We start from the raw sequence: 23,790 nt of genomic DNA, 5'->3' as shown, positions 1-23,790 counted from the left end.
TTTCATCGTTATTTATTTTTCAGGAAAAAACGGTTTTCCTTAATGGGGGCCCCTCAAAGAATATTCTTCTGATGAACCAACAAACATTAATCTGCAAGAGTGCTATAAATATTATATTATAATAAATTCTGCAATCAGTAAGACTATAATAAATGTAAATTCAAAAACTACTTTTCGAAAGTTACGTAATTTTAGCAATTTCAAATGTCAATCTGCATAATAATATATAATATACACAAGAATTAATATAGGCGTGGTTCAAATTCCTTCAAAATGATAGATGAAATCATTTTTTACTTAAATATTATAACTTTTAACTTGTAACTCATTTAATCTATAGATTATGTTATACAAGCTGCCCCCGCCCCCCCCCCCCCCCCACGAAATTTGTTCTGAGTTGTATTTGCATTTAAATTACGTTTTAATTTTTATTCCCACGACTTGTAAATTGCGTTGATATTGTTCGTGCATATTATTACTATCATATACTTATATAATAATTAATAATAATCTGTAATCAAACAAGATTTTTCAAAGTATATCAGCACAAAATGTTTACTGAAAATATACTATAAATTATAATATATACCATATGGACTGCCCACTAGCTGCATTGCCACTGGTACGAAATATAATAACCGGTCGAGTTATATATCTAAATGCGAAAAAAAAAAATAAATAATACCTAGCAATTATTAAAATAAATGATAATAATATTACAATAATAATTATAACTGTGAATCACACCGTGCATAGAGTAGGTAGGTACTTGTTATACTCACATTAGTCATAACATATTGTGTAGGTATATATATACCTATTATGTACGCGCGGAGACACTACGGGAGCGGCAGCGGTCTTCGCGAATTAGTCATGTCGTTACATCCGTTAGGTGGTTTTGTTTCTCGGCGCAACGGTTCCGGGTTTTCGAAAACGACCGGTAGGCGGTAACTCGCCGCTTCGTTGACACTAATAACAATATTCGCTAAAAATCGTAACAAAGTACGCATAATATAATATTATGCTTATACTTATTATGCTGTCGCTGCATAGGTATACAGTATACGGTGTGCCTATATGCTCGCATACTCAATTACATTTACTTTATCCGTGTAGTATATAACATTAACATTTTACGACGGTTATGTACAACCGTTAACGATGCATCTAGATTAACGGGTGTTAGATCGCAAGTCAACTCGGGAGTTAAATGCATATGAATTCCTTTTCAGGCTTATAACGCGGTTAAAAAAATTATATTTTGATATACGATTGATGAACTTGAATATTATAACTCAAACGCGCATTAACGATTGCATATTATATTATGAGTCCAACACCTAGCCACCTAAGTATGCAACAGCAAAACAGTATTATAATCGCGTAGGTGCGCGCATAATAGGTACCGTTACATACCTATATACCTATATGCGTGTACCAAATCAACGCACGCGCTGCTGCTGCATGAGTATATTGTGTACAGCTACATAGAGGTAGGTATACTGCGCAACAATAACAAAACAACGCGTTATATAAATAACAATAATATGCGTATTGTACGCGCTGTACGGTACAAGAGCGAAAAATAATAACAACAATAACGATGACGACGTAGGCGTCGTGTCGTTGTGTGTTATAATAATAATATAATAATGTTCGTGTAGGTAAACGCGCAACACTCGCCGCCGCCGCCGCCGCACCGCTTGACGGGAGAAGGGGTGAAGGTTGCGGCCGCCGAGCGGAGGCGACAGCGGCGGCCGCGGCTGTCACGGTTCGCCAAGCAGTGGTGACGGTGGCGCGTCGCCTTTGGAAGGAGAAGCCGAGGCCGAGGTTTCTTTCTCTCGCCGTGGCCCTCTCCTCTCCGCTGCTGCCGTAGTATTCGCAGGCGTCACGCGCGGTCGGCGGCCACTTCGTTCATACCGACGGTACGCGCAGTGGCGGAAGATTGTCCGCAGATCCGTTTGTGCAGCGTTTTCGACGATCCTGCTGCAGATATAGTTTTGTCGATCAGTATTCGATCTCAGCGAACTGACGTCGTTGGACCTCTGTGCGTAAGTAAACGAAAAGTGCATCACCGTTGTTGCACTTGTGCAGACCTCTGCTCCTCGTCGTATTGTCTGCAGTTATCGTAACTCCGCGGCTAGACCGTCGCAGGGTCGTAACACTGCCACAGATGGCTGCCGTACCGCCAGCGACTCGCGTAAAAAAACGATTTTGGTTGATATCGAACCTGATTTGCACCCGGTGACGAACATCGCGATGGCCGCAGCCGTGGCGGCCACCACTCCTCCGACAGCCGACAATCGGTGCGTCGGTGGCGGCGAACCATCGGTGGCGGCGACTATGAGACAACAGACAGTCGTACCGCTGCCGTCAAGCGATATCCCGGCATTGACATCTTCGGGACGGCGGCGGCGACGGTTAGGCGGAAACGACCGGAATCCACAGGTGTCTCGGAGTTCGACCAGCAGCTGCTCGTCGTCGCCGGTATCGTCATCGGACGACGATGAGGACGACGACGACGACGGTGGCATGGATGGCGTGGAAGCCGAGTTTGGCGGACGCGGCGTAGTCGGCGTACAGCCTCCACCGGTGGCTGCCAAGCGGCTCAAGGACTTACAGCAACAACTGGTCGACCTGGATGACTTGGAACTGCTAGATCGTCATCTGGCCGTCGAAAGTGAGCCCGGAAACTCACTGCGTGATTCGGTGTCCGACGGCGGAGCCGGTGGTACGACCGGTATGGTGGCCGAAGAGCTCAGACAGAAGAACAAGGACCTGGTGCTGGCCGCCCGTCTCGGCAAGGCACTGTTGGCCAAAAACGATGAACTATCACTGATGAACGAGCGGCTGGCTGAGGAGTATGGCGACAAGTTGGAGGTACATGACAAAACGATTATATAACATTGTGACCGAATATTATAATTATTACTATTAGTCTACATGTACATATGGTAAACGTAATTAAAAAAAAATGTTTAACAACTTTGAAGACGTCAAAACGGTTTTGGATCCACGAATAGTTGTTTATTTTTAATGGTAAATAAGATTACTCAAATTATTATGTCAGTAAGAAAGAGAGTATCTGCGGATTAAAATCCATTTTAACCACAGTTTTAGAAGATCTTCTAAGACCGTGGTTTTAACCATGAACTACTACTACTATTAGTTCATGGTTTTAACGTCACCACAATATAAACGTAGAGTAATAATAATAATTTTTTTCTCATCATCGTCCTTTTCCCTCTCCCGGAAGGAAATATTCTGTCTTTTAAATTATATAATTCCCATATGTCATCGTTCTCTATAATCTAAAGTCGACAGCTTATATTGTATCTCTCTTTCAATATCACGAATAGACAAATTTAAGACGAACAGTCTTCCAGCATAATATTGGCTGGTACTCGCGTTGCTTGCCAATTTTATACAGAGACTCGTCAAAGAAAACATTTATCGTGACTTATCACCTCACCTATAGTTTTACCTATATGGACTGGCAACCAAAATACTTTTTTTTTTCACTACGCCACACACGAAGTCGAGTCTCAAATTCGAGCGAGTGAGACAGACGACAACGACCGTCGACAGCAGCAGCAGAGCCCGCGGACGACAGCAGACACGCGCGCGTGATTAAAACGATTATACCGACCGGCTCCCGTATAAACGACTCCGTGGCCGTAGTGCCGTGTGTAACAATGTTCTTCGGCTCGGCGATTCGCTATAAGTACAACGATTCCATCTACCGCGCTTATTATACCTGTACATTTTTATACGCATATATATTTAAATCGTTTGGCAGCTGCTCGGCGGGTCGCGCGTATTGTTGCCGCCACTGCCGAGGCCGCCATTGTACGCCGCCGCCGTCGTCACGCTCTCACTCTTCCGACTCGGCGGCGCTATTGTCGTCGTCGGCTGCTGTTATATCTATAGCCGGCTATAGATACCTACCTGCAAATAGCCGTAAGTGAAAGCGCGTACTCGTAGCCTCCCCCGTTCCGCACCCCCACCACCCCCGCAGCGCTACAGCTATTGCAGCATCCGTTTTCGTCCCATATAGATATAAGGTACGCATAGGAAAAATAATATTACTGCAGACTTTTTGCAGGCCGAACATTACCGCGGCTGAGATTGCCGTTGGTATGCGTGTTCCAGGGTAATACGCGTATTATGAATATTGTATATGTTTACATTTTTTTATTTGTATAATATTGTGTGACTGTGTCCGCGAAAACGATTGAATTATACAGTGTGCCCTACACACTGTATAATTAAATTACCCATATTACTCAGTACCCTATTCCATATTTTTGAATTCTGTTTGCGGGACATGAAACTAGACTAATGGATCATCAATATCCCACAGACAGAGATCTAAAATATGTATAGCGTACTGAGTAAAGTAGGTATCTGAGTTATAGAGTGTACCCAGTTTTCGCGGACATACGGTATATTACTAAAGGTAGCTGTTTTGCCAGACTTTGGCCGGGTTAAAATAATTAATCTGTCTTTCTATCGTTTTCCGGTTGATTCTGTTGAAATACCTAAATACTATTCAAATACAATAATAAATTACAATGATTGGTTTTATGATTTTCCACCTCTTTATAATATACTGAATATATTTTTGATAACAACACAAAAAAAATGAGATAGATTTAACGAATGCTTACAATGCGGCCGAAGTAAATCCGATATCGTCAATATTGATGTTTGTTTTTCAATGTGTTTATATACATAATATTATATACACCAAAAATATGTCCATAGTTAAGAAAGAAAATCATGAAAGTAATCATTGTAATAGGTATTGTGTTTATATTTGTATTGGATTTTAAGATTTGTTTACTTTTAAATATATTTTTAACATTTTTATATATTTCATATTTAATATTTCTATTAATTATAATATCTATAGCAATATAATCTGTAACTATAATGGCACCCATTTAAAAAAACCAAATAAGATGTTCGATTTTTGTGAGCCAAAGCTAAATGCATATGTGCTAGCCATCCTGTAGCAGCATATATGGGGGTTTAATAAAAAGCTATAAACACTCTCCGCGAATCTCGTGGAATCTATATTGATATACTAAATTTTTGTTCAAAATGGTCCAATGGTTTTTGAGTCTCTATAGAGGACAAACAAAGAAACATTTATTTATATGTATATATATCTGTCGGCTTGTCAATGCGAATCGCGAAAAAAAACATAATCAAACAATGCGCGAGATTTCGCATAGAATATATATAGTCGCTATCGTAATCCGCGCGCAACTCCCCACCAGCCCCTCTCCTTCGGTATGGCGTTGTTGTGGACCAAGGTCTCGCAGCCAGAACGGCGCTCTGCGTTTAAATAATATATATCGTCTGTTGTGAGAGCAGGGCACACCGCGGTTGTGGTGTATCTTATGATATCGTAGCATAGGTATATCGTGTATATATAGGCTGCGGTTTGAAACACTCTGGTCTGATGGGGAACGCGACCCGGACGGCGGCGAAAGGGTACACTCAAACACCGTGACGTAATCGACAACAAGCACGATATACGTACATTACCGTTTGGCGGCTATAAAATCATTAGTGGCGCACGTGTCCCTCGATATTATGGTCTCGCACGACTTTTCTTGTATTATAATTCAGTAATAATAAACATATAATAATATATAAAAGTCAGGTATTATATTTTTATATATACGGTCTCCGATCGTTTGCGGCGATAGCTGAAATACGCCGCCCGCGTACCTACCCTTTCCACGCGTGCAAAAATATTGGCGATTTGATTATGAGTTTGGTTTAGGGAATTAGTCATAATATAATATCGCTTTTGCCCTCTGGTCGTTGGCCAACCTTCGCTGTGCGCAATATGTATACACATAGTCAGATTGCAGGTGTATTATAGCGGTCAGACATATAATAAATGTACGTACAATATATGGCGCTACACGGAGGCGTATATATCTATAGCTCGGCCAAGGGAATGGCGAATTTAAATACATTTATCATATAATCCCACGTCCGATTGGCACTGACACGAAATGTACAGTATTTTTCCGTCATTAATATTCATTTAAGTTGTATGCACGGAGCTTGTTGTAAATTAAAATAACGGGTCTGATGATAATGCGTGGATTTTTAAATTGTATATAAGTGATTCGAGTTTTTTTTTGGGTAGGAGTCTGGATACGCTGTATATATTATATAGGAATTGTATTATTCGAAAGTTTTATGCACTCCTATCAATCATATAAAATTGGGTTAGTTTTGTTTTTTAAAAAATTAATATTGTCAGAAGTCTTTGACGTACTTGAACTTGCGAAAAATTGCAACAAATATATAGGTGGACAGGTAGTATGGAACACCATTTTTAATTGAACTGATTTGGGTTATTATCAGATTATTCCGATATACATATTTCTACATTCTTGAAAACACTAATCGTTTATATAAGAATCGTAAAGATGGAAATATTGAATTAATTTTGAATAAAATTCAACCAATTGAAAAACGAAAGTTTTGTTATTAACTTAAAACCATTGATTATAAATTTATAAATAGGTATATAATATAATATGACGTATTATAGTCAACAAACAATAATGGTTTAAACTTTTAACCATATCTCGAATACAACAATCAATCAATACTGCCGAGTCTCGAGGGCCACGAGAATTAGGTTGGGCAACATTGCAATATGAGACACTTGATACTTATGGATAGTCATGACTCATGAATCGTTTAATACATATTATTATAATATTATGACTCATATTAAATCTGAGATTCAAATATTTTTTTCTCAAATATGATAATTTATGCGGATTTGCGTGAACAACAATAATATTATATCCTCATTCCCTCATCGATCCTCATTTACATATTATTATATAGGTACCTCATGAAATCATGACATATAGTGACATACCTATCTATTATAATATATATCGACAAAACGAGACGTGAATCAATTATTTATACATTGTACCATTTTTGTTTTTGTTTCGCCGCAATAGGAGATCGAACAGGACCGCCACCGGTTACGTAGACAGTTGGCACAGGCCAGGGCCGAGTGCGAGCAACGGTGTCACGAGCTGCAGGCCGATCTCAGGGATCTGCAGGCGGTACTCGACAGCCGGGAACGTCAGCTGCGCGAGGCGGATAAACAGAAACGAGCAGTGGTCCGAGAGCTCACGGACCAGAATGGCAGATTGCAGTCGCACATCAGAGAGGTTCGTATTTAATGTGTTTATAATGTACTAGGCGTAGAGTGTTATATCAGTTATGATATTATTATAATCATGACGAGTTACATATTGTTACGTAATATGTTGCAGTGATCTAGCTTTTGGTCACCTATTTCTGTACCTATATAATATTATATAATATGGAACTTTTCACCTTTTAAGTTATCGCCCTTAACACGTGGAAAAACACTGGTTTATTCCATTTTATAGGCAGGCAATACTATGTAGGACTAATGATTATATATACAAGGTGAAGCCTTAAAAGACAATCACTAATCACTTATTTTCTCGAAAACTAACTAGTTTTAAGTATTTAAAGTTTAGTTGCGAAATGGAGTGGCACATGGATACGCAGCAAACTATTAGTCCGCACTACACCACTCCTCTTAACTATACCTAATTTGGGTACTTATAACTAACTAATAAGTCGTTCAAAATTCAATTTTTATATATTAAAAGTCCAACATAAGTATTCTACTTCAGAAAATAAAAAGTGTTGTCACTCAATAAAATAAAACACTTAAAAATTATAGCGATAAAAATTAAAAAATACTTAGAAAAAATTTTGTTTTTTAATGACTTCAAATTACCTATCTAAATAAAAAGTTATTTATGACATTAAAACTTTTTTGAGAAAATGAGTGTCTGTAAAAGAATACTTTGTATAACATAATATATAAATCTGCAGATGCCCAGATAAATCCCGTATGGGATAGGGTTGGTCCTCTCTCGTCCTACGATCGAGTATCAAATAATTTAGTCTGAACTCTTAGATCACGATTAATATGAACCAAATTAAAGAATGACGATTGACAAACGCACCTATGGTACCTTAAATATTAAATTTCGTTTAATATTTCTAGATTCGAAGTCAATATCAATCATCAAAATACAAACTTAATTTATTAAATTTATTAATTTATTATTCAACCTAACCTACATTCATTGTTCGTATAAATTGTAATAATAATAATATAGTCATAAAGATAACTATTTAAATTGTTGTACACCGTTATCTATTCTAAAACTTAAATTAAATTATATTTTAGTTTTGGAGACAAATTATTAAGTTTGCGATTAAAATATTGAAAAACGGAGTTTCATGCCGCCTGTAGAATATTACCCTCTATAGTTAAAAAAAAATTATCAAATTTGGTTGATTTTACAGAACAGTATCATTATTCTGGCAGAGCGTATTTTTGTGTACAAAATTACAATGGCAACAGGTGTCTTAATATAAAAATGTATGTTAATATTTAAATATAAAAAACCGATGTAAGTATGTAATTATGAAAGTTTAAATAAATAATAATATAATAATACTTTATAGGTAGGTACCTAGCATATTATATTAGATTCAGAGTGAAGCATGTTTATATAAATATATTTGTTTCTACCATTTTCTAGATATTTTAAGTTTTAACGGTTTTGGAACTATAAATATATACATAGACATTTACAGTGTCAATAAAATTGTTCACTAGGTCAACAACCTTGACAATTGAATACAAGGTTATCTGTAAGTTGTCATTATAGCTATTTTACAAGTTGTTTCAAAATTTGTTAAAACTGGATTTAAAAAAAAAGTTGAGCATGTTCTACAAATATTTTCAGGCATAATTTAACGATTTCTAGAAATTGACGTTTGATAAAGAACAAACAGGGGACAAATACGTTTAGCCGGTATAGTTAGGTTTGACGGTGAGCCGTGCAGTAAATTATCACAGTGACAACATTTTTATCCTACTCATTACATTATTGTAAAATCAACAGTACTCATGTTTATACTTATAAATAATTTTATCACACTGATAATATTTTTGTAGAATCAACGGTGCTAAATTATCAACTTTACGATTTGTACTGTCAATAAAATAACAGTTTATTTTTCAAAATATTATAATTAATAATACACCATATTCATATCAATAAAATTATATTATTATCCCTAACATTTGAATAAACATTAAATAAACAAAAAATGTTCTTAGTGAAAAAGTTTATATTGTTAAGCATCGACAATTGTGTATTGTCAACATTTTCAATCGTATTTCTTTGAGTACTCATCACACGATTTTCGTATTTTGTTGTAATTCAAAAATAATTTTTGTCTGGAATACTTGAATCTTTTTATGTACTTATATTATTATACTATTATAATATTATCTAGTTTAATTTTATGCTGTACCTATTTATACCATGTTACTAATAGTAAGTTAAAAAAATTTAATTAATAGCCATATATTAATATAATAATAGACTGACGGTCCGTTATCGCTCAGAATACAGTTTTTCACATGCAATGATTTATCATTGAATTCAAATTGAACACATCTATCAGTGACCTACTCAATGACGAGGTACATTTGACTCGTATTGTACAGCAGAGCGGTTACCTACTTTCTGTCTTTTTTCTTTGTTTTTATTATTATTTTGTATAATACAATAGTTTTTTTTTACTAATTGTAATAAAACAGTTATAATCAACATAAAGCAAATACCTACATAATTGATTATTTTAACTGAATAAAATACTATACTAAAGTATGACGGTAGAAAATAAAAAATAAAACTATTAGTATTGAAATAAAATGAAAATACTAATAGATAATAGATATTAGGTACATACTTTTGTATACAAATGTACCTACTTACTGAAAAAAACGGCACTATAATAAGAACCTCCTGAGACCCGTAAATCTTACAGGTCAGCCGACCAACCCTGCCGCCGTCATGTTATGTATGTAACGTACTTGTTATAAAATATAGTAATATAACAATCAATAACCATCAATATACTACCATTACCTTATCCCTAGGCACATATACCTATAATTTGTATTATATGACATAATATTAAATTACTTTTTCTGCGTTGCAGCTTTCTCAAGCAGAAGCAGAGCTTCGGCACAAGTGCCGTCTGCTGGAAGACGCGCAACAGCCACAACATGGCAGCGGAAAATGGACAGGAATCGGAGGAGTTGGATCGCCCGCGTCCATGACCAATGGTGGGTCCACCACCGATTATGGGTCGCTAACACCCGACGACTACCGCAGCCTGGACGTATTGCGTGATGAGGTAAATGCATATGCTATTTTTGTCCGTTTTACATTGTTGTATTAAATTATAATTTGATCATATATTCGACAATCGATCGATCGATTCGTCTGTTTGGCTCGCAGTCGGTTGTTGGCGATTAATAGATAAATCGGAATTTGGCCATTACACCAACGATCGACTGTCAATATTTATATTTAATACTTAGAAATTATAATACTTTAATTAATATTTATAGTTCATATACCTACTAAGATAATCTATTTTTATAAAATTGTATTATATTACACATTTACACATCATGATTGTATTTAATATCTAAATAATATAATAATTTATTAAACTGAAATATAATGTTGGGATTTTGTTTAAGTAAATTTTTTATCGGTTTTTTTGTTATTAATAATAATAAAATATATTAATCGAACAACGTCCACCACCTAATAAATATATAAGCTTCAAAGTGGTGTTTTATTTGAGATTTGATATTTAAATAGTTATGTAAATACTATAATTCTGATTTATGAAGTAGGTTCAATAGACTATTTTTGGTATTAAAACTGTTATTTCATTATATTATTTTCTATTGGCCATTATTATATAGGTCATAGGTACCTACTTATCATTATGTTTAAAAGGATACTAAATCAATGTATGGAGAAAAAATTATTGTTAATTAAAGGGCTGTAAAGATTAATAAGATTATATTTACCTTTAATGTAGTTTAATACTTTCAAATAGGTTTAAAAAAATGTTAGCGTTCATTATAAAATTATTATTGTAATCTTTTCCACACGCACCTTATTAGTGACGCATTTATTAAATTTTATTGATTTATCTCCAAATTACTTATTGTATAATCTGTATTATGTGAAAATACTCTATGTTCTTTTAAATTAAAAATACAGTCGAAGACAAATGTTTAAGTTAAAAAATGTATAGATGGGTACAAGTTTTTTAAATTTACTGCCAGAAATGACTTCTCACAATCAAATAATCATATGATGATTTAATCAATTCTACGGAAGCGTAAAAAAATAACCTTAAAATGATTAAAGAATAAGAATTATGTCATTATCAATAATAGTAAATCCACGATAAAAGATGCTTGTTATAGTTATTATTTATTAGTTATTATACTTAAACTACCTGTAAGTATAAAACTTTAAAAATAAAATAAATCTCTTTTAAAAGTATTTGTTCCTGTAACATTATTGGACAGTGTCGACTGGGTAAACTTTATGTATAGAATAAAACAAACGGGTGGTAACTATTTCTAGATCGATATGAAAGCTGCGGAGAAACAGCGGCTGCAGAAGAGGATGGCCGAATTGCGGTCCGACCGTGATCGGTTGGCCGAACTTCTCGAACTCAAAGATCGCCAGTTGGCCGAATGCCGGGCTGAGGCGAACCATTACGAGCACAGGGTAAGTTTGACGGATATCTTATTCTTACAGTGATATATTATTATACTCGCACATATACTTAGTACTTCTATAGGTATTAGGATTATAATATGTACCTAAGCAAGGTTGTGAATTTAAGCTTTAAAGTATTTCACATTTTTTTGTTACTTCATTGAAATATTAAAGATTCAGTCAAAATGTATTTCACATAGCACTGTAAGAGTGTATTTAATATTATTTTATATGTACCTATTTGATTCAGAGCGAAGCATAATGAGTATTGGTTGTACAATGTGTATTGTGTGTATTTTCTGGTAGAAATTTGAATCTGGTTGGTATTTTGGAAAAAGTAATAACTCCCACCACTTTTCAAAATAATAGATAAATAACAATTTTATTTAGTTGTAATTCAAGAATTAACAATCGTAGAGTCTTGAAATATTCACTAGATTATCGTTTACTAAAAATAATATACAGGTAATTTTCAAAATATTTTGACTCATTTTGTACTATTTATAGGCATTTTCAATTTTCTACTCTTTTAATTTGTTTTCTATTTGTTTATTAGGTATACATATTTTCTCCATGTGTAAAAAAGCTTAACAATTTAACACAAGGCTTCTTATTAAATATTCTTACAGCAATAAAAAAATTTTTAAATAAAGTTAAATGTCTATAAATAACTCAAAAAGAGTGAATATAATACAATGTATAGAAAATAATAATATATCTAAAATAATACTAATCATTAGGTGTAAATATCAAGTATTCGATTTTGAATTATAACAAAATAAGAAAATCGTTTGATAAGAAATTATTATTTTTGCGTGAATATCCAATTTCATCAAATTTAGTCATACAATTTTAGGATCTTGTATTACAATTTTTTAATCATAGGTATGAATATTAAAAATTAACTACAAAATAATTCAAATATTTTGGCAATTTTGACGAATTTCATCAAAATTCAAATTTTTAACGAATATAAATAAAATATTGTGACTCCTATGTGTTTTCAATAATTTTTAGTTCCTGTAAGATTATTTTGTAAGGAGTTTTGTGTTAAATTTTCAAGTTTTGTACTCACATAGAAAATTTATACAATACATTAATTTATTGAAAACAAACTAAAATAAAAATAGGAAATTAAAAATTTAAAATGTTTATAAATAGTAAAAAATTATAGTCAAAGTATGTTGAAAATTACCTATATAATTTTTAGAAAAATGCTAATCTGGTGAATATTTCAAGCTTCTACAATTGTTAATTTTTAAATTACAACAAAACAAAATTGATTTTATCAAAATTATGTTTTCAAAAAAAATTCCCTCATTACCTACCTGTCGTATATGAACAACTTATGAGAAACCATGTATTACATTAATGTAATTGAAAATTTTCAAGGTTATTAAAGAGAAAATTTCTTTTGACATTTATAGAGTAAAAAATTCAAATACATTAATGTCTATAATTAGCTCAAAAAGATTAGCATTTGTTAAAAATGTCAAGTAATTATTTTTGAGTTACACCAAAAATCAAAATACATTTTTTTAACAATTGGTTTTGCATAAACTTTTCCCGGTTATTTTGAAAAGCACTTTTTTACTTTTGACCACCCGAAGAACCAACTAAATACAAATCTCCTCCAGAAACCGCCCTTAAAGTTGAAAATCAATGCATTTTTTAATAAAAAAAAGCTGTCTTCCGACACAAAATAAACACGCATAATACAATCACTCTATTCTCATGTATCGAAGAGATATTGAAAGGTCATAAAATACCTGTATAATTTTCTTACCTATAAATTCGATAAAAGTTTGTTCATTTCTTTCACTTTGATATTTAAGCTAACAACACTATATTGGTTCTACTGAATTCAAATTTGATATATTGCGCGTGACTCAAAGAAAACAAATTGTGCGTTGAATAAGATGATAATTTGATTTAGTGGCATATCATATAAATTTAAGGAACAATTCAAAAAATATTGTTTTATGAAATGCTTAGTAAAAAAATGTTAAAATTCTATTACTCTCAAAATAAATTTTGTTTTAGTTTAGTAAAAATAATGATGAAGTTAAATCTTCAGGTAGAGTTTTTGATATCTGTGACGACAATATTAATATATACCTAATCAAAAGAAATTATCCAACTATTAGTTTTCAAAATGTAAACTTAAAGCTCCACTAATTATCTATACACATATAAAGTATAGACTATAAATCACAATATAATAATTATTTATTAATTATTTAGACCAATTTTAACTATTGCGATTGGTTAAAGTTTTTTGCTAACATCATATTATATAGTAGGTACACCATTACTCATTCTATATACTCTATTATATTGTATGCTCACATATATCAAACACAGCCAGGATACAATATATTACACCAGTCGCGTGCCTGTAAAATGTATATTATAACCAGAGGCCGGAATTATATTTATTTTTTAGTCTATGCAGTCAGACGGGGGTTCGAAATCTTTACAAATCATGAAACATTTAAATGAATGGCAAAAGTTTTTTTTGCGTATTTTCAGAATATTTCAATTTAAAAGAATATTTCGTATAATAAAGAATATTAGAGAATATTATATCGATTCTTTTTTTTTAAAGATTTTCGATATTTTGTGTTGCTATGTGGCGACAGTGCAGTCCACTTTTCAGTCTGTCGACTAAGAGTTGGAGTTTTTTTTTAAGCTGTATTATGTATTATTGCCTATAAACCTATTTATATTAGTATTTTTTTTATTCTTTTGCATATAAAAGTATATTTTTGATTTAAGAGAATATATTAATTTAAAAGCATATTATTTGCATATTTTATTATGATTCTTAAAGAATATTAGAAGAATATTTTCAACTTTTTAAGAAAATATTAGCGTTTTATTTTGCCTATTTTAAGAGAATATTATTCCGGCCTCTAAATGTATAATCTACCTATAATATCGTTTGTTTTCCTATACAGTCGGCTATGTTGGCCAAGCAGTTGGACGACGCGCTCTGTTCGGGTGGTGCAGGGGACTGGAGAGGACGAGGGGGAAAGTGCGCTTCGTGCAACAGCATCGGTGGCACGACGACGTCCCGGACGAATGGCTCTGGCGGTACCGAATCGCAGCCCATGTCGCTGTTGGCCGAACTGGAACAAGCCGAGGCGGCCAGCACGCAGACGGCCGCTGGTACTGCGCCGCCCATGGTCGACGTAGACCTGACGGAGCATCGGCCCAACGACCCCAACGACTTCGGGTCGGACGCCGAACGGTTGGTGACCCGACTGTGCGATGCGCTCGAGCGCCGGGCCGGCCAAGCGGACGCCGTTTCGCCGGAGTTGTCGGCCAGCACCAGGTACCGGCTGCTCAAGCTGATGGGCTGCGGCGGCGGTGGAGACGGGAGCACGGCGGCCGGCGTCAAGACCACAGGCCCCGTTGACCTAGCGGAGCTGGTTCGCAACCGAGACGGTCGGGTGGCCGAGCTCACGTGTGAGGTACGTTCCAGTGCAGGCGGTGGTCGCCGTCAGCGCTTTCACTAGAATCGTAAAAAAGCCCGACCGGATAATTTGTTACGTTTTTGCGGGTTTCGACTGGTTATCGTAGTGATTTCTCCAAGTCCCCAAGTTTCCATTGTCCCCGAAAGCAATATATAATAATATAACAGTGTACGATATTAGACAACTTGAATCGTATAATTTAGATTTACGTGGCCATTGTACAACACTCTCCCACAGTGGCAAAGCCCGTAATTGGGGTGTGTTTTAAATTTTGTACTGGTGTGTTTTAGTTTAATATTTAAATAAAACACTCGTTGAGCTTGACACACTTTCCATTGTAATCATCAACCTCCATATTAATGATATCAAGTATTAAATGGAACCACGTCAAGACGACATATTTTGTATAAATCTGAATCATAAACCTAGTACTTATGTATATATTTTGCATAAATATGGCCGATATGGGATGTTTCAACACCCAAAACACCCCACAGCTTTCACGACCCGCCAGAATACAACACAATGATGCGGTCGGATGATAACGTCTGTTTTACCAAGACTCGCTAAAACACATAATATAATATTGTGACAATAGGTTATATTGTAGAGAAGCTATGACATGTACCACAATAGATAAAAAAAAGTGCACAACTAGCAAAAAAGTGAAAAAATACACCACGATATATAAGAGACGACCCCAAAAGACTAGCATTTTTGGTATTCAAGGAAAATATGACTTATAAAACTTCCTTCGAGTTAATGAGTTCTGGTCTTCTGAATAAATCCCCCCTACCAAGATAAATACTTGGGATGTGTGCCTCTCGTAATTGCTGTTGCGATAGAGGAACATTTCGCAATATATCGATTGCGTTTTTTAAGGTAGACTTTCTAGAAAATGTTCTTATACTTATAACATCGTTCACTCTTTACAAGATAATATTACATAATATAATAATGAGATACGTGCTTGCCAAAAAACAATGTACTATTTCATAATCGAGTAGTTAATACCTAATAAGTAATAACAAAATGTGAGTGTATTTAACATTATATGTTGTGAACTTCATAATAAATTTCATTTTCATACACAATTATTATGATAGGTAATAACTATAATTATTATAGTTTCTGAAAAGCATAGGATTTCAACAAATATTCCTCTATATATATTAATATTTGAAAATGTATTGAATAAAATGAAAAATTCAAACGGCTGCTCGCTGTTGCATACTTGTACTTCTTAATGCAAAAATTCAAAGTTCTTTCATATATAAATTAATATACTTTTCATCATTGCTGTCTGTCTCTTCCTGTCCAATAGATCTATTATAAAAATGTATAAACTCGTATAACCGTGGTTTTCCTATTGTATTGATTTTTCGTTTTTGTACACAAAGTTGTCCGTGAGAGACGCGGAGCTACAGGCAGCCCGGGAGGAACGTGATCTGGCTGTGCGGGACAAAATGGACGCGATGCGAATTCAGTGCGTCCGATGTGGTGATGCGGGCAGTGGAGAGGCCGCCGACGCCACTACCGGGTCCGGTACCGACGAAAAGGACACGTCGTTAATCCCGGAACTGCTGAGAAAAGCGTGGGAACAGCGGGATGGGGCGGTAAGGAGGAAAAACGCAGTGCAGGTGCAGCTGGCCCGGACCCGGGTGGACGTGTTACAGGCCAACGGTCAACTGATGGAGGCCATCGGGCAGAAGGTGGAACTCAGCCAACAGTTGGAACAGTGGCAGGTTCGTATTTCAGCTAACTATACGAATTGTATATGTATATGTATATGTATACAACTCCGGAATCCCACTGATTGTGTTATGACAAACTCAGTTGACATTTTCTCAGCCACACATATCTACCGTTTCATTTAAACCGTCATGAAATCGTATAATTTCTAAAATAGTAGGTACCTATCACCTAGGTAAATGTATGAAAATTGTAAAAAAGAAACACAGAAATACAGCATTTCTATACATCCTGGACATTGGTGCATTTTTAGGTTTTAAATTTTTGTTAATGATTTTCTGACGACCTACATTTCTTATTTTATAATCGAAAGCGGGATACTTATTTAAACAACATTTTTCTTCGTATAAAGTACAAATATTGAATATTTAAAAAAAATAATAGTTTATTTTATTATTAACAATCATTAGAAGTTGAGGTGTTTGGCAGAGCCATAACAAGGAGCTAATGGCTATTTAACATATTTCCGCCCTTGTAAATTTATTAATTTACCTCAACCAAATATATGAAAAATGTATATAATATAATTTATTTTATTTTATTTTTAAATTAATAATATTAATAGGAAAACAATTAATTATATTGATATTTATTAACATAACATCAACAATTCACTTCAGCTACAATTGCACTTGATATACAAAAATGTACTATTTTATAAAACTACATTACCTACAAATTACATACAAATCCATAAATATTAAAAATAATAAAACATTTTTAAAAAAAACTAAAAAATGTTTTGTATTTTTTGAAGTAAATATTTTTTATATTAATTGAACTCTATTTTAAATGCTTGATATTTTTCTTATTAATGAATATAAGAAATTAAAATAAGAAATTCTTAAATTAAATTTAAGAAATAAATTTACATATTCAATAGATATGCTAAAATACATTAATGAAAATAAAATTTTCACGACTGATTGAATTTATGTTTAAATATTTACCCGACTTAAAGATTAAAATATCATATCACTGTCTAACCAGTTGTCCATATTACTCTACTGATAAATATCTAACCTTTGTGCCTTATTAAACATAGCCATTAGTATAAAATAAATAAAAATAAAATAAAATAGATACTTAGTGTAAAGATAATTTAGACAAATATTATTTCTTTTCACAACTTTAAATAAATTTTAGTATTATGATTTTTGTTAAATATTTTTTTAATGTATCAATAAATTAAATGTTTTTACGTTATTTAGATTCAAATTTGATCGATAAAAACCAACAAATGATAAACTTCTTGTATACCACCAAGATATTTACATATTACATTCTTGCAAATAATTATTATTTAATAATAATGAAAATTAATTTTCAAATATACTACCTATGTTGAATTTTAACGTGTGTGCTGAGGTGTGGTATAAGCAGCGCTGTTTAAACAATAAATTAAAATTAAAACACATTATTGTTTACCAAGTATACCAACAGCTCTTTATATATAATATTATCACTCGGGCACTCAGCATAAAAATGTCATATTATTTTGTAAACACTGATGAATTGTAATATGTATACAAAATACACTGTACACTAATACACTATATAGTTTAGCTACTATATAATTAGGGTAACTATTTTACAGATATTCTAAATAAAATGTATATCATTTATAATAACATAGATATATTTTGTTCTGAGTTTTGCTCCTTTTTTCGTGTGCCACCCAGTTTCATCAAGGCCTTGCTACGGCTCTGATGATTAATACACTATAAAGTGCAGAGCTGTAGCATAACCGCAGTGTGGACCATAACTTTTGCGGGGTACCTACTAACCTACTCCTTGCCATTTTACTCCGCTGATCTAAACTTGAGCATACAGCTTACTTATTAATAAAATAATAGCTATTTGTTCGGTTTTCAATAATTTTACATAATAATATTTGGTAATATTTGATAATGAAATCATAAATATAGGTTGTCGTTGAAAAAACCAACAACACCACACAATAATAAAAAGTAGTAAAAACTATTAGGATTTTTTTGTAAATATATCAAGTTTTTCATACTTCAAACTTTTACTTGTAAGTATATAAGTACCTACTTCAAAATAGCAATAATCAACTTAGAAAATAAGTATAGCCAGTTAAACGGATCATATTATCTCCTAAACAGAAGTGAGGTCATAGCTATAATCAATCAAATTGTTAAATTTATTCAGTTTCAGTTGGCCGAAAAAAAGTTCTTGTGAGAGGCCATCTTTAAAAGTAAAATTTTAATTGTTTTTAATAGTGCTATATTGTGGTACGAAGGTACCATATAAGTAAATTAAAAGTATATATACCTGCAGAAATCTTAGTTTTGTCTATACAGGGTAATTTATTAAGCGTAAAAACACTCATTATCTCAAAAAGTATTTATGTTTTTGAAAATATTTTTTTACATAGTTTCAGTTGTAAAAAAAAAACATTATTAAAAAATTATATTTACGCTTATTTTTGTTTTCTATCTCTGGCCCATATTCAACACTTCAAATGCTTTTATTGAAATCTTAATTTTAAATAAGTGAGTTATAACAATTTTAAAATGTTCATTACTTGTTTTAAAATAAATATATTAATAAAATACTATGAAATATATTAGATAAAATTATTACCTTCAAGTTTGATAATAAGCCAATTCACTCTAATCTTAAAGTCAACAAGTAACAGTTTATCTGAACACAAATTTGATATGATGTACATCGTACATGGGTCGGAGAGAGGATACAATAGTGCATTCATGACTACACAATTTAAAAATATTAATATTAAAATCAAACCAGAATTATAAACACTAACAAATAACTACATAAATTAATTAATTAATTAATAACTCATGAGGTGGTCAAATCGTTCATGAATAAAAATATTATTTGTACAATATTTACATTTTTTAGTACTAAGACAACTGGTAATTGTTTTAAAAATTTCAATATTTTAACGCAACATAGCTCTATACAATTTTGAAATTTTAAATTAATTAAATTTACATAAACTGGATAAATATTTAGGTATCATTTATAGGTAAATACCAGGTACTAAAGTTTAGCTAATCTAATAAAAGTTCTTTAAAATATAGGTTTATGACTTACCATATCATACGACTACCAAAACAATTACTCTCTGCTGTTTGAACACAATCACTGTTGTTATGATCTTTAATATTATTGAAATTCTTTTCTTCGGTGGTTTTTATAACATGTTGATCACTTTCATTACAACTAAAAAGGTATGAAAATTACAAAATTGTACATATATGTATATAGTATATATACCTACTATATTTTCCTACGTTGATTACTGCCTAAGTATGGACATCTTAATTTTACTATGCATACACAATATAATTACTTAATGACAACATCTATAAACACCAATCTTAATCTATGCACCTTTCAGATATTATTAAAAATTTTTTCAAGTTTCGTGAAGATTGGGTCCAGTTGATTCGGAGGACATACTGAGATAGCAATTACAAATTGCGTCGAACTGGGGGATAGAATAAGGGTTACGCTTCGCTCCACCCAATTGTACCTTATATTATCTTGGACCAATAATATTATTTTATATATATGTGTTGTATGAAAATCTATAAATTAATGATTTGTATGGTTTCAGATGGACATGCAAGCTCTGCTCGATGAGCAGATGCGCAGGAAACTGCTTGCACCACCGGTGCAATCTTCGGCCACTGGTACAGCCGAATTTGGTGGTGGAAATCAGCAAAAGTTTTCCAGCACCGGAGGATTCCCTTCCATGTCGGCTTCGAGCTTGGGAAGTCTCGGGTCGTCGGGTCTCATGAACTCGCTGCTGATGATTGCCGGCGGCGGAGGCAACGCAAACAGATGACGTGGCAAACGATATTGTTGATTTAAGAAACGTCGTGGACCGTTCGATTATAGACAATAATATAACATTGTAATAATATATTGTGAATAATTGTGTAGTGGATCAAGTTCGCGTATTAGTCATATCGCACCCAATCGACGTTTTAAACGGACAAATAAGAAATAGATTTCATCATTATTATTTTTATTTTCGATCTGGTTTACGTTAATCGTCGACTTACTTAAATATAATAGACTTGTCGGTGCCCCGTTAATGCTTTTTATACATACTATACTAAGCATAGTTTTTTTATCTTTTATTTCCCTACAAGTCCACGTCAAATTTCACACGAATTTCTAACTGTAAGACAATAAGAAGTTCTCCAAAATCGTAAACATGTGATAGTCATTTTCTAAAATTATTTTGGCCTCTGTTCGTGTCATAGACCCTTTCCAGAACATTTATGAGTGTATGTACATAGTTTATCTGGCGGTTCGTTTCAGTTTATTTGTTTATATATATTCTAGACTGTAGTGTTGAAAAACTAGTACAAAATATTTATAACAAAAGTTACCTCACGTGCGCACACTCATTGATATGATATTATACGTCATAATGTATTTATATATTAAGGTGGAGAAGTTTTAGGATTTGTTCAAATTATTGCTCACACAAGAAACTATAGAAACTCATAAACTGAAATTTATAGATTTCCGGATATTTTGTTCTTTTAAAAAAATCAAAAGCTTAAATTGGTGTTTTTATAACTATGTCGTACAAATGTATAATATTATACTTAAGTACGTTCAAAATGTCACGAGACGTGTAAAATATAATAAATTACAATCTTATTATAATTAGATTGTGCACTTTATAATTACCCGTATGTTTTTATTATCAAATACAAATTTCAACAAATTTAAAAGTTGTACAAAAATACAAAATACTAATTGGATAATTATTACTTATAACAAAATATTATTTACTGTTCTTAAATTTTATCACGCAAGACATTTTTTTTTTTGTCAAGTTTACTATGTAAATAATTATATATTTAAACTTTTCGTGTTTTTTACTGCCCGTTTTGATCCTATAAGTTTCTTAGCCCAATATTATACTTTTCGTGTAAGTAGGTGTATCATTGTACATAAACGATAAACTAATATATTGTACTATTCGCTAATATAAATACTATAATACATTAAGACGTATACATACAACTAGAATCTACTTATATAAATATTATATATTATTCAATTGTTGTATTAATTATAATCGATATTTAAAATTGTATCTTATACTATACTACCTATATATTATTGTAAGAACGATATAGTATTAAGAGCACGTTCACCATTATATTTATAACCAAGTACCTACATTATTGTAAAAAGAAAAAAATAGAAACCAAATAATCCACAAATTATTCGTGTATAAATCTATGTACCTGTTGTTATATAAGTACTTAAAAAAAATAACAATAATAATTTTTCATATCTTAATAAAAATGTTTGTATGAAAATTATGTCTTGTGTCTCTTATGTCCGCTGTTCCGTAAAATTAATACGTTAAAATGTATGTCAGTGAATATATAGTTGTGTATTTGTGAAATGTTTACAGAAAATCAATTCTTTGAGGTAGTATCATAATATGTACTATAGATATGTAATCTATAATAGAAATTGTACATTCTCAATATATTTAAAAATGCAATAACTTTGTTGATGACTATTGTAAAAACTATATTAAAAATTAATTTTTTTAGTATACAAAAAATGGTTATGAAGGTTTTATTTTAATGGTCAAAATAAAATAAAAATAAATTTACAATCAGAATTTAATCATTCTGTACAATTATTATTACAATCAATTACGTGTACATTTTGATGATACACCTATAAAAAAATCCAGTTATAACTCAAAAGTATAATTTAAAAAAGGTGGATAAGTGGATGTCGCTCTGCTGTACAGTAGGTAACAAGTGGGTCACTGTAATGGATGGTGTTAAATTTGAATTCAATGATATAATATCATTGTATAAGAAAAACGATTCTGAGCGAAAACGGTCAGTCAGCCTATGATATTACCAAGTATATTTGATGATATTATTGTGAATAAAGTAATTTATATATAACCTATTTACGTGGAGCCTTGTTTTAAATTTTCAATCCTTAGCCATAAAAGTTAAACATTTTATACATTTTTAACCACAAAATAATTAATAAATTATAAATTTGATAAATGTTGTCAAAATTTGAACTTTAAATGCTAATAAAAAAAAATTGTGCCTATGTATTTTTAATATTTTTCAACTGCTATTAGAACGATATATCAGGAGCCTTATATTAAATTTTCACGCTTTTTTACCCAACAAATAAAAATTTATTGATATTTATAGAAAAAAAAACTAAAAAAATTGAAAACTGACAATGTTCGTAAACAGCTCAAAAAGAGTCAAAATATTTTCAACATTTTATGGTGTATAGAAAATGCCAATATAAACATTCAGTGAAATTTTCAAGTATCTACAGTCATTCGTTTTTCAATTACAATAAAATAAGAAAATTGTTACATGAGAAATCGAGTAAATATCAAATGTTGTAAAAATATAAATTTCAGACGCTCATAAAAATTTAATTTAAGTTTCTTCTAGACATTTTTTTTTTTGATAAAGGTAGACAAACTTATGAGTAATCTTATATTAAATTTTCAAATCTTAGATTTAAAAAGAAAAATTTTTATGAATTCTCAACTCAAAATAATTTGCTAATTTTCGTGATTTTTCCGTATTTTGTCAAAATTTGAACTTTAAATGCTTATAAATAAAAACTGTGACTAAGGATTTTTAATTTTTTTCATCTGCCTTTGAAACAATAACCTAGGAGCATTCTATTAAATTTTCAAGCTTTTTTACTCAACAGGTAAAATTTTATTGATATTTATAGAAAAAAAAAACTAAAAAAAATGGAAATTGACAATGTCCGTAAACAGCCCAAAATAAGTCAAAATATTTGGAAAATGT

General features: G+C 32.2%; 1 protein-coding gene across 1 annotated transcript; it reads left to right on the top strand.

Moving 5' to 3' along the window:
* The first annotated feature begins 1,765 nt into the window (after window positions 1-1,765).
* LOC132934855 (bicaudal D-related protein homolog) lies at window positions 1,766-22,293 on the top strand. Its single transcript, XM_061001239.1, has 7 exons — window positions 1,766-2,880; window positions 7,011-7,226; window positions 10,123-10,320; window positions 11,580-11,726; window positions 14,678-15,193; window positions 16,597-16,941; window positions 20,559-22,293. The coding sequence occupies exons 1-7, from the start codon at window positions 2,260-2,262 to the stop codon at window positions 20,787-20,789; spliced, it is 2,274 nt and encodes a 757-aa protein (XP_060857222.1). The 5' UTR covers window positions 1,766-2,259; the 3' UTR covers window positions 20,790-22,293.
* Window positions 22,294-23,790: the final 1,497 nt, after the last annotated feature.

Source organism: Metopolophium dirhodum, chromosome 1, assembly GCF_019925205.1.
Source record: "Metopolophium dirhodum isolate CAU chromosome 1, ASM1992520v1, whole genome shotgun sequence".
NCBI lineage: Eukaryota > Metazoa > Arthropoda > Insecta > Hemiptera > Aphididae > Metopolophium > Metopolophium dirhodum.
The sequence above is the reverse complement of the archived record's forward strand: the minus strand, read 5'-3'. Positions and strand labels throughout refer to the sequence as shown.